General features: G+C 43.4%; 1 protein-coding gene across 1 annotated transcript; it reads left to right on the forward strand.

The window, feature by feature from the left end:
• The first annotated feature begins 1 nt into the window (after nucleotide 1).
• LOC126533861 (actin maturation protease) lies at nucleotides 2-10,643 on the forward strand. Its single transcript, XM_050181057.2, has 5 exons — nucleotides 2-315; nucleotides 778-899; nucleotides 3,445-3,571; nucleotides 6,009-6,079; nucleotides 7,693-10,643. Exons 1-5 carry the CDS (start codon nucleotides 92-94, stop codon nucleotides 8,028-8,030), a joined length of 882 nt encoding a protein of 293 aa, XP_050037014.1. The 5' UTR covers nucleotides 2-91; the 3' UTR covers nucleotides 8,031-10,643.
• The last annotated feature ends 2,513 nt before the right edge of the window (nucleotides 10,644-13,156 follow it).

Below are 13,156 nucleotides of genomic sequence, written 5' to 3' on the forward strand. Positions count from 1 at the left end.
CCGAAAGTGAACTGCAAAGTTTCAGCACGCCTTAGCGTTCTCATTTTCGGTAGCCTGAAGCAGCTTGAAGTTTTCGTGTACGGCCACGGCCATGGAGACACCCAAATTAACTATTCCACCACCGCCACCACCGCCGCCGCCTTCGCTATCAGTGTACAGGCGAAGCGGTGAGGGCAACGTCGGTGATGTCAAATCAGACGCTACCGTCCCCGGCGGGCTTGAACGGCAACTTCATCGCATAACGGCCGGCTCTGAACAGGCGATCGTCGTGTCCAGGATGTCGCCGTTAAGACCCGTCCTTCAAGAGGGACCACAGTAAGTGGACGGCTTCATCCCACATCTTTTTTCACGAGCGTCAAAATAGAGTCGCCACAGACAACGTCGAACTTCTGACGGTGCATGAAGCTTCGATGGTGCGCTCCCGTTAACTGCTCAGTGAAATTCTTCCAGACGCATAAGCGTGACATATATATATATATCGCCCTGGCTTGCTTCTGAAATGGTTGGTTTGTTCAAAAGTGTAAGGATAAGGGCACATACGCGTGGACAACCACGGGATGCAGAACAATAATGGCCGGGTGCTTGAACTGTTTACGAATTTGATCCTGGCTTTCAGACAGCGCATCCACCTCTAAAACCAAAGCTGGAAACGACTCTCTTGCTGAACAACAGACATTTTGCATGTAGTGCTGTTTGCACAGTTTCTCTCCTTACTTTTTCTTTGTGCGATCTAGCCAGCTAGCTTAACTGTGACGCAATTTTTGTCTTCCTTTTCAGGTGTGGACTAGTAGCACTTAGCATGGCATCACAGCTACTCCAGGATCATCCAGTGAGTGTCGACACTCTTTTCGGAAAGGCCAAGTCGCTTCAGTTCACCAAAAAGGGAGAGATGTTTTCAGGTTGTTGAACTCGAAAGAATCAAGTGTTAGCCATGCATGCACTGCTCAGTTTTATACTGAAAAAAAGTGTAACCGGCACAGTAGTGCTCTGCTTATGCTGCATTCTCTAGGCTAAAACTACCTAGCTGTTCAAACTTCCTGCTCTAACGCTATGTGTGTTACATCTTATGGTGAGCTTTCGTTGTTTGTTAGCATTGCTAACATGTTTGGCTGGAGCTGAATGATAGTGACGATGCACTACATTAACTAATTGAAGTTATTAGCCTGTGTGATGACCTGACCCTGATACTAATCATGTGGCAACACCGATCGCTACTTCTGTTCAAAGTTGCGCCAAGCTGACCTGCCATATACATATATGTCTTCCAAGGAAAATCTGGGCAAATCTTGAGCTTACGAGAGTGTCTTCAGTGCCAGTTGTTATGATTCGGTTTGGGGTGCAGTACATGCCTCCGAGTCAAAAATGCCACCGAGAGGAACAAGAAAGAAATGGCAACAGACATGGTACAGAAACTTATAATCAAGCATAAAGAAGACAAGATGCAAGTTGTACACAGCACTGGAGCACACACGAATTATGTAAAACATCTCTACTAAGCATTTGTTAGCATAACAGAGTGCACTCACAGCTTGGTTGCATTGCCCCCAGAATGTGATGTCGCTGCTTCAAATGAGACATTGTTCAGCATTGTATAGGAGGGTCTCGCAGACCAGTGTCTGCATGAAGTCCCCTTGGCTGTCGCCGTTAGTGTTGATGCTCAACTAGGCCATTATGTTTTCCTTGCTTTTCTTCTCAGCTTCATTTACCTCCACAAAAGTGGCTGTTTATGATCCCTTCTGTCATTGCACGTCCAATATTGTGCTTGAATGCTCAAGTGCTTGTTCCGAGCACGTGCCATCATATGCACCCGCAAACAAGCTGGTTCAAGTTCTGGTGTTGATGCAGTGTGCAAAAGTTCATTGCATCACACCAGTGAAAACAATTCATGTCACATCTGGGCCTTCAGCATAAAAGTAATTCGCCGAAGGAGCACAGCTGGGCCACCACCACAAGGAAGGCAGCATGCTAACTTCCAGTGTGCAGAGAGTGGATGGGACAGGGAACAATGTTACTAAGCCCAGCCCCACAGAGTATGCTTGAATGCTTCTCTCTTCTGTAACACACAGAACTTCCTATGTTTTCTATTTGCCCCTCTTGCCTATCGAACGATTCTGTACATAGACACCTGGGGCTTAATTTTTCCGTACCAACAACAGTACCAGATCACATAGCCTAGAGAGTAGAGGTACGACATCTAGTTTGAGATGGCGCCCCTTCAAAATGCCATCTAGCCATTGTTCATCATGAGGCAAGTCACAATCGCTTTATTTTCCTTAAAGACCCCTGTTGAGGTGTTACATAAGGGATGGGTTTTAGATAATAAATGTTTCCACATTCTGCATGTACTATGTAGTCTGACCATGCATGCTATATGTGTCCGAATGCTGCCATGGATTTGGCAGGGCTTTGCGTATCAGATTTAGCAAGCCATGAAACAGGTGCATGCCTGTTGCTATTCGGAATGGTGTCTCATTTTGATGACAGTCCGTGTGGCAGGCATTGGCATATTTTGTAGGCCAGTATCTATAAGCCCTTCGATTCTCCCCTCAAGTACCCCATCTTAACTAGTTCTGGTATAGGTATAGGCACAACAAAAGTTGTTTTTTATTGTTTAGAAAGCAGTCTCCATGTCCTTCCATGAAGCCAGAGAAATTATTACGTTATTATGAGGCACAGGAATCACGAAAGCCTAACCTGTAACATCTGTCATGTGCTCAGACGTATGAGTTCTGTGAAAGACTCTTAGCCACAAAATTAATTAAAATGAGAAAGGGCTAGACAGCGACCACTTGGTGTGTGCTGCTTAGATTTATCACTTTTAAGCTGTCTCTTGCCATCTAGAAAACCCGGATAAGCAAATAATTTGTGTGAAAATTTTCAAGGTAAAGAAGGTTTCAGGAAAGGGAACATTGTTAGCTCTTAAGCCTTCATTCTGGGAAACCTGCATTTGGGTTTCTTAGTAGCTTCATTCTATACTCTGAGGTGCATGATCATTTTTCTTTGCAAAAACCTGAATGCGTGATGTCGCCCTGCGTCAGACTAGCGCTCACTCATTTCAGCCTTTGTAATTGTTGCCTGGGAACATTCAAAACCAGTGTACCTACTGAAGAACAAGAGAATTGGAACTGCTGTAGTCCTTGGTCCACAGATAATCCACTGTTACAAAAGGGCCTGCCTGTGTCCAAGGTCTCAAGTACATTATCACCAGCTGATTGAAGTGCAGTGTAGGACAAAGCTAGCGTTCTATTACCAAACGGTTGCCCTCGTTCTGTACCAACCAAAGCCATCCTATGCCTGCAAATTTTCTGAGCCTGTCATTTTGTCTAACCCTCTGTTGCATTCGACTGTGTTTCACCCATTCTATTACTGAGTTGCACTACTGATTATCTGTTCTGATTATCTGTGAGTTTCAGCACACTTACCTTCTCTCTGTATTGTTTGCAGTTGGAAACATGAAGGCGCTGGCTGAGACATGTCTGCAAAACCCTTGCTCTAAAATTGTGCGCAGCAATCATCGGCAAAGAGACGAACTCATCAGACACTTGCTCGAAGGGAAGCCAGCGCTAATACCGTATCCTTTACGTGTATTACTACCTTGAACCTCCATTTATCACCATCATCATCAACCTGTTTATGTTCACTGCAGGGCGAAGGCCTCTCCCTGTGATTCCCAATTACCCCTGTCCTGCGCCAACCATTTCCAATTCGTGCCTGCAAATTTCCCACTTTCATCACCCCATCTAGTTTTCCAGCATCCTCGACTGCGCTTCCCTTCTCTTGGCACCCATTCTGTAACTCTAATGGTCCACCAGTTATGCATCCTACGCATTCATGCGTCTACATAATTTGCTTTGCCAGAACATGGCAAGTAGATTAATTGTTGTGTTCAGAAACATAGTCCTCTATTCAGTGCTCTTTCTCGATTTTCGAACTCAGCTAAATTGTCACTTCTAATAGTGCTTGTACCCGATTTCTGAACTCAAGAAAGTACTGACACATATTTTAGAAGTTGTAAAAGCCACACCACACACTTCCATGGGAAAGGATGATGCAAAAAGTTTAAGATTGGGAAACATAAGACATCTTAATTTGATACTGAAGCTATAGTCTAGAAACATTACCGCAACATCATGACATGGAGCAAGTTTGCTACGTCGTATGGCAATAAAACTGGTGTAGTTACGTTGCTCACAAAAACATTAACAAGAGTGCTGCACGTATCTCTTCTGCCTACACTTGCATTTGGCAGCTGCAATGCAAGAAAGCGGGAGGCCAGTGTATCAAGATGTCATGACCCATCCACCTTCTGGGTACCAAAACTGGTCTGAAAAAGTAGGAGTTATAATACAGTCGAACCTTGTGATAATGAACACAGATATAGCAAGTTAACGGATGTAACAAATTATTGGATATGACAAAGTAAGTATAAAATGTTTCTCGCTGATGTTGGCATGTAACATACAAGCTTATAGAGCATTTTGGGTGTCGGATGTGACTTGTAATGAGGCTTAACCGTAAATTTTTTAGGGCAGTCTGATGCCTTCCTGTATTTTTTCCCTCAAGTTTAGAGGGGTTTTCTTACTTTCATTTTACACAAAAACTAAAATGAATTGCCCATAATGTCATATCAGTACTATAGCTCATGACAAAGGGCTTTCAGTCTCCGATTGAAGGTAATGGAGTGGGGTCTCTTAGCAAGGGTGAGGTCACTCTAAGGAGTGTTGGAAGGAAACCACTTTTTGTTGTTCTTTCCTGACACCAATAAAGACAGAAAACGAAAGCAACAGTGAAGATTTGCCAACTCTAGTAAGCTTAAACTGACGAAGTGTGAAGATGAACTTGGACAAAAGGTAGAAAGAAACAAACATGGTCAGAACTGAAGCTTTTATGCATTTTATGTACATACAGAAAAGTCTATATCCATGCCTATCTTATGGAGCTACGAAGTACCATGTCTCTCAGTCCGGCAGTGAAGGTTGTCATTTCATTGTGAGAAAGAGAAATCATGTCTAGTCAACCAGTGCAAAAGTGCACCCTTCTTAACGAAGTGTCTTATCTTATTGACACATTCACGTGCACACATTGATAACAGCACAGGAAGTTGCAAATAAATTACCAGGAACCAAATTATACTAGAAATGCAACTACTGCACATCAAGGAGGATAGATCAGTTTACCTCAGTCAACAGTGCCAAGATATTAAAATTTTCCTTCATATTCAGGAAAATGTATGCAAGACTGACATGTTGCTTTCCCTGAGCAAAAAAAAAAAAAAAAAGCTATATATATATATATTTTGCCAGAACATACAGAAGGATCTAGCCTTCCTGACATACATCTACATTGCGGGCGAATTAGTAGTTCCCTTTTCTTGTGTTGCTACCAGAGTGCATATTCGTATCTTTCTAATAGGATGCTTAATTTTTGAGAGTTACCTTTTCGTTGATGTGAGCGCCGTCATTTCACTATGAACCTACTTCATTACTTGTTCTAATGCAGTCATTGCATTTTGTGAGATGTGATGCGATGAAGTTGAATATGATGACCAACAACTAGCGTGCACAGTTCTCACTCTGCCGTCTAAGTTATGACTACAACAGCAATAGGTTCTGCAAGAGCATGGTGCAGCGAATTGTGCTTATGAATTAGGGAGGTGATATGTTCGGTTACATGCAAGCTACATAAATGATATGTGCACATCTTACATCAAGAAAATAGTTTACGCCTCTTGTGGGATGCTTGCTTTGTAGGTGCAGTTAACGAGAATGTTTAAACTGCTCTTGGCCAAAAAGAAAGGAGCACAAAGATTCAAAAATGCTCTGTTCTATAAAGCCTAATGAGCTTCACATGTCAACACACTTATTCGCTTGCAATATTTACCTGCTTTAGATTTTTTGTTGCGATGGAAACTCATACGACCTGTGTGGGTTCAGTGAATGTATACATTTTTAAACATTTCTGCAATGTCAATGTGTCATACACTTGGGTTTCTTAACGACAACTTACAGGTACGATTCTGATGGCAATTTCGAGCCCTGCCTGAAACGGGGACACACAGCCCACTGGGCTGTCCTTCACGGTAATGGTTAATGTACTTTATTGCATATTATTTACTGATATTTTTTTCTGTATAGCCTATACATATTGATGCGCCTGTGCTGCAATGAAATGCATCCTATTAAGCATTCCTGTGGTATGGTGCTGAAAAAAATGCAATAACACTTTAGGTTTTTTCCTTGTAAATAGCACTTCAGCAAACAACCACATATTTAACATAATTCAGTATTTGTGAATCTAATAATCAATCAATAATTTTTTCTAGTAGTGTTCTAAGCAGTTCGTTGCTGGGATGAACATGCGCAAGAACATTATTTGAAATTGTAGATGTGGTGGTCCCTAGATATTATACACAGTGCAGTCAACTTTCAGTACTGACAGAACTGAAATATTTCAGTGAGGGCTATTCACATCTTTTTCCCTCATTGCCCGTCTTATTCCTCCTGCAGTTGATGATGCCTTTCTCTGTGTACATTCAATGGCTGCGCTAATGAGAAGCAAATTAAAAAAAAATAAAGCTAAGCCTGTTGTGCGGATGAAACCAACTGTGTGATATCAGCAACGTCGTGAACAAGCTTCCGTCTTTTTTGTCTTCTTGCTTATTGTGTCATTATTACTGATTTATTGTACTCCTTATTGTTAGCCTTATGGTCAGAATGCCAATACACGGTTTATAGAGCACATTTGAAAACACTACCTTTAGTTGTTTGCTGCATGTTGCTGTTTGCATATATCTTTTTTGGTTCTTAAAAGAAAGCTTTTGAAATGGTTGAAAAGCTGTTACGGCTTGCCGATTGCTTGTCAAAGGGGCTTTATTTTTTTTAATGCAGAAAAATGTGCTATGCAAAAGGTAGCACGTCACAGCAATTGAAGGTGAATGTTTTCAAATCCGCTCTACAAATCTTTTGTATTGAAATTGTAACCGTTAAGCCACAATTAAAAAGTTAGCTAATTAATCAGTACTCATTACTCAGTTAGTAGGAACAAAAATGCTGTCTTCATTGGAAGGTTTCCAACAACGTACAGCTTATTTCATCTGTACAGGCTGCTTTTTTTTTCTTTGTACCTGTTCGCTGCAACACCTTGTAAATGTCCATCACAAGTATGTGCACGGCCATTGTCAAAAGTATATAAGCTATTCCACGCCTTCACCCTATATGTCGTTTGGCTGTAAGGTGCAGTTTCCATAGCACTTGTTCCTGGCACTCTAGACAGCTGGATGGTGAGCAAGAAAGCTTTTTTATTTTCTGTCGAATTGGAACTTTAGGCATGCAACAGGAACTTTCTTAAACAGGCTGTAGTCAGCCTTGCAGTTGCATGCAACATAGCCTCTATACTTTTGACGAAAACTGCACATAGATTTTTAGCAGGTGCTGGCTCTTGTCTTTTGTTTATGTGCATGCTTGTCTTTTCTACGTTGGCACTTTGTGGCGTTGCTGATTTGATGTGAGCAGCCAGCTAACACAAGTTGTCATGTAGTAATGCTTTTCTGTTTAGCTTATTTTTTCCTGCTCTTGCCTTGTAGCAAGAGCAGGAAATAAGCTTGCTTATACCACAAATTTTTTTATTAGCCACAAGCTTCAACTTTGTGCACCTTGAAGCACCTTTATGCTTTATTTGTATTTCCTATTGCAGGAATCTGCATGGTTCTACAATCATCTAGTATTGAAGAGATGCTGGCGGACACTACAGAGGTGGACTCGAAGTGCTCGAGGATTTTCCACATCCGTAACATCATCCCCGAAGAAATGTTATTGGAACTTAACCAGCTAGCTCAGAGCCCAGAGACCAGTCTGTTTGTTTATGCTAGTCAGGGAAAGAGCAGACATGTCGGCCTGTGGGAACTGGGGTTGCTTCTGAAAAGTAACGATAACCTAGCGCGTTTCACACCAAAGCATGACATCTCCGAATTCGTGATCCCAGAGGGGGGCGTTGCCCAAGGGCTATCTGGGCAAGTGCTTCTTTTCACATAATGAAGGATCCTGGTGGAACGTTCAGTAATTTAAGTTAATGAGAAGACACAGCAGGAGAAGTTTGTGTGAATCCTTCTCGAGACAAGCTACTTTAGCTGTTGGTTCTCATCTTGTCCAGGTCATTATCTTACACTAATCTAAGCAAACAAAAAGAGACAAGAAGGCAATTCAGTATGGATCCGTCTTGAGACTAGCGACAAAAGTTTAGTTGTTGGACTACGCTCATGTTACCTCATCCGAGTCATTGTCATTCACCAATCCATCTATCGCATTCACATTCTATGTAAACACCTTCGATGCGAGTCACCACATTTGGCATGAGCTTGCCCCACACCACCCTTGTAGCTGTTGGCTGTCTGCTGCGCCCTCTAGCTGAAACAAGTTACAGCAGAAAGGAGCATGCCTTCTTCCTCACCCCATTGCATCAACTCTCTTTGGCCTGCCCAACAAAGTGCTTGAGTTCAGCAGGCCTTGTGGAGTTCCCTCCCCAAACTGTTCTGACTGCAATGCATGTGAAACGCTGGCACATTTATCATGTGAATGTCCGACCCTCTCCAGTGCCAGAGCAAACATAAGTAACATAGTTAAACCTCAATATAACAAAGTCAGTAAAATTGTCATTTTACTTCGCTATATCGAAATTTTGTTCTATTGAAATTTGAGTTTTGTGGTAATAAGTGCAGTTGCTCACAGATTTTTCTTTAGATGGAAGGGGCCGCAAAGTTTTCCAAACTTTCGGGCAATGAAAAAGAAACTAATTTCAATGGGAAAGTGATAAATTTACTACTTGGAACTTGAGATTCAGCGATCAAAGATATCACTTCATGCCGCGTCAACAATATATTCACATCAGTGGTATGAAACGAAGCTTGCGCAGCTCCTCGCTTCTCGCTGTGGGCCGACGCCACAATGCATAGGGCAGGCAGAGTGGAGCTAATGCCTCAACACATCTCCGAAACTCAACATTACGTGACCGGCAGCACTAAGTGCGCGGAAAGACAGTGCATATGACGCCACAGCCATTTCGGCTCACCCAGCGTTTGCACCCGCTGCAGGTTGCTTCCAGGACAGGATGCGCGTGGGTTGCATATGCGCTCAGCCATATGCAGCCACAGCCGTTCTAGAGGTAGACACGCAGGCTCACCTGCCCTCCCCTTGCTCGTGTGGGAAGACAGTGTGCATCAAGCCACCATGCTCGCCTCACCCTTGCACCCTCAGCATATGAAGTCAGGCGCGACAGGATGTTATCACATGTGGGCTCAATACGGAACATGATGATGAGAGGGTCCACATCGGCGGCTGCTAGCCATCTGAGTGGTTCGTTTGAAAACAGCCTCATGTGATTAAACCATTTGACCATCTGCGTGTGCGCCAGTCTAATTATAGCCTCTGTATGACATCACGTTGGCAGGGAAATTTCGTTATATTGAAATCAATGCATAGCACATTATGTATATTCAGGCTCAAAATGCATGGTGTTTTACACTTTGTTATATATTGAAGTTTGTTATATTGAGGTTTAACTGGAAATACTTCACCCTTTGGGGTTCAAAGCTAAGCACAAACTATACTCCGTTTCATACATAGCAGTCAATGTTGTGGAGGATGCGCAAATTGTGCAACTGCAGATGCCCCCGCGCGTTTCGCAGCACAGCTGTTCTTGACCTGCAGCATTTATATGAAGTAACTACTTCATGTATCGCAAATACATCTTGTGGACACAAGTTAACGTCAAATGACATATTACTTGCGCATATTTGTGCTTCTAGTAAACGATATACTACGTTTTGGTCATGAGCGACAGTGATGCGCTGTGGCGGATGGTTACAGAAGCATGTTACTCGGCTTGTTTGGCAGTAGATCGATATAAATCTCTGACGTGTTCCATTATAAATACCTACGTCATATTTAGTGGCGTAAATGTACGAGACATAATTTTACACCGAATTACATGGTGCATACCTCACATCTTTCTTTCATGTATGACACACTACTTTTGGTTGTGGATCTAAAAACATATAGAGAATTAAGTCTGTCTAGCCTTCATGATGCTGCCTTCTTTGTATGAAATGGAGTGCACTGACTTGTGCTTTGCTTCATGGAAGAATCCCAGCTCAACAAGCAACTCAAGTCCATGCCTTCGGCGTGCACCAATGGTGGCTTCATTCGATCACGTTGATGTATGACACATCTTTCCTCCTTTTTGTTTACCCCTCCCTAGTGTACTGTGTCCTCTTCTGAGAGACGTTTGCTGTGCTGCGCTTCTCCCCATATTTCTTCGACGCTACAATAAGAATCTGAGCTAACAAGGAAAGACAACACAGCAAATTAGTGTGGGTCTGTTTTGAGACTATGGAGTATAGTTTTCAGTGAATACTCAAGCTCTTGGTCCTCCTTATGATGTGATTGCTGTTTCTCGCCGAGGACCAGAGCTTCTTTAACAGGTAGTCATTCGTCGAGGCTCAGAGCTTCTTTAACACGTAGTTATTTTTGTGATGTATTCATAAGTGCATGGTTTGGTGCCTTACAGATGAGCTAGTCAAAACAGGGAAGCATATGTAGTCGCTTGCCACTGACTGGCTTTGATATGCTAATAAAATGAATTGAGATAAAGCTGTACTTGTACCTCGTTTCTCATACTGAAGTGTTGTGGGTTTATATAATTGCTTAAGGCGACCCGCTGTAGTATACTGGCTATGGTGTTGCACTGCTGAGCACAACGTCGCGGGATCAAATCCCGGCCACGGCGGCCACATTTTGATGGGACGAAATGCAAAGACGCCCGTGTCCCGTGCATTGGGGGCGCGTTAAAAATCCCCTGGTGTTAAAATTATTCCAGAGTCCCCCTCTACAGCGAGTATCGTAATCAAATCGTGGTTTTGGCACATAGAACCACAGAATTCATTCAATGTACCTAAAGGGGCTCTGAAGCACCCCTCGGGTTGGTGAAATAACATAGCCCGCGGGTAGCACACGCTGCTGTTAACATCCCAGCCAAGTTTTGCTGCTGCACGTTCGCGACGTCACCTTTCTCTCAAACACTTTCTTTTCAAACGGATGTCTGCTCCTCACTCTCTTCTGAACGCTTTATTTCGTAATAAAGTGGATTCCCATACGCGGCTGCTATTGGTAGCTGCAGTCGGCTATGCAGTGTAGATACCGCGGTCGCCGCGGGGTGCCGCCACGAGTCCACTCGCTAAGCGCTCCGCGGCTCGCTGAGGGCAACCGCGTTTGGCTTTGTGTAGACGTACTGTATATGCTACCTTTGGTAGCATATACAGTCTAGCTGTGGGCACGCCCCACCCTGCCGTAGCCTACACAGTGCGAGGCATTGAAGAAGGGTCGACGGGAGAACAGCGGAGGCCGTGTTTGATTGCCGATATCTCTGCTTCTGCTGAACGCATTGAGGTACTCTTTGCTGCATAGTATTTCTGAAATAGCCTATTCTCACTTAAATTTCACTTTTCACTCCACTTAGATAAAAAGTAGTTTTCGTTATACCTTTTTTTTGTTATGAAAGCAGGTAATTTGCACGTGCTCCCTTGACGTGGCGCGTAACGAAATGTAATGAGTCAGTGATATCACTTGTTTTTACTGTCCTGCGCACAGTGTTCGCATAATACCAATGCTGTTTTGGCCTAGAGGCAGCAACATTCAAAGTCTTGATAGCACAAAGGTTTCAAACATCGGCAATTTTACACAATGCTTATCTTAAGCCAATATCAATGTGAAGGGTGCAGTGGTACAGCAATACTTGTAATGACCACACATGTCGACACAAAGGAAATTGAAAACCAGAACAAAAGCACAGCGAGAGAGTGATAGTGTGGGAAGGATTTTATTATCTATGCATAACAAACTTCACCGATTCCATCAGTGGGTTTTCAGAGGAATCCTGCCAAGTTGGGTTAACGCATTCTTACACTTCTTCAGGAAGGAATTAAACCAGGTGGGAGCGTGCCGTCATGCAACCAGCCTTCCCAAGCCAACTCTCTCTGCGAAACATTTTCCCTTCCCTTTTTCTCCCTGGCGAGCCTACAAAAGTAGCACGCCCAGCACATGGCCCTCCGCTCAGCAGGGTCGGTCCCCTGTGCTTGACTCCTGCTAGTTTTCAGCGATGCATACTTGTTTGAATGCTTTGCCAACAGCTCACATGTGCCCCAGTGTGCTAGTGCAACTTCGGTGGTTTATTGCAACGTATGCATTTATTATCGTTGCTGGAACGAGCTAGTGTTGTATCTGCATTTATAGTTGTCTTAGAGAACGGGTGCCAACTGCAGCAAAACCTACCTCGACGGGATCTCGTACGTGTTTGGTCGACATTTTCTGGCTTCAATTTTATCACGTGACGCTCTCTCGTTACACTTCTTTCTTCCTCCTTGCTTTCGTTCCTCTCGTGGCTGATTCACGTAATTTAAAAGTGATTTGGGATTCTTCACATAGGTTGGGGCTTATGTTGGCGACCGGGTACACAGCAGAGTGAAATCGTGAATTCGGGCCTCGTAAGATATTTGTTCTGCTTAATACTCTCCTATTCGCATTTTGCCTGTCCATTAAATAGTTCCCGTACCCCTCGGTGCTGTTGTGTTTCCCCTTTGCTTATGGTGTGGGGCTTGTTCCTAAACAACCTTCAAAGTGCAAACAGAAAATATGCTTACTTGAAGCACGATCGCATGCGCTAAATCAGTGGTGAGAGTTTCCTCGTTCTGCATATGGGTGTGTGTCCTCCTTCCATTTCCAGCTCGTCTGAAAGCTTGCTGATACCGAATTAACTTGGGAATCCTGCTCCAAATTATCGTTGAAGGAAGAAGAACAGAAAAAGAAATAGGACAATATGCAGTGCCACATGTTTCTTGGTGCAAAAAAAAAAAAAAATATCTGCAGGAAATTTGTAGACACGGCTCAAAACATCCGCATGCTTTGTTTTCAAAGGCAGACGTGTATGGCTGAATAACTAGGCTCGGTCCGGCAACTCTAGGTTGATGATGCATCGACCGAAGCGCAGTTGCAGACTCTGCACCCGTCTCGCATCTCCACGGAACACTCGCTGTTGTCAATCTGTACTGGACATTTTACCTGGAACAGGAAGAACCACCCATTGAATTATGTGCAGTTATGTTGCAATA

This window comes from Dermacentor andersoni, chromosome 7 (genome assembly GCF_023375885.2).
Source record: "Dermacentor andersoni chromosome 7, qqDerAnde1_hic_scaffold, whole genome shotgun sequence".
In the NCBI taxonomy this organism is placed as follows: domain Eukaryota; kingdom Metazoa; phylum Arthropoda; class Arachnida; order Ixodida; family Ixodidae; genus Dermacentor; species Dermacentor andersoni.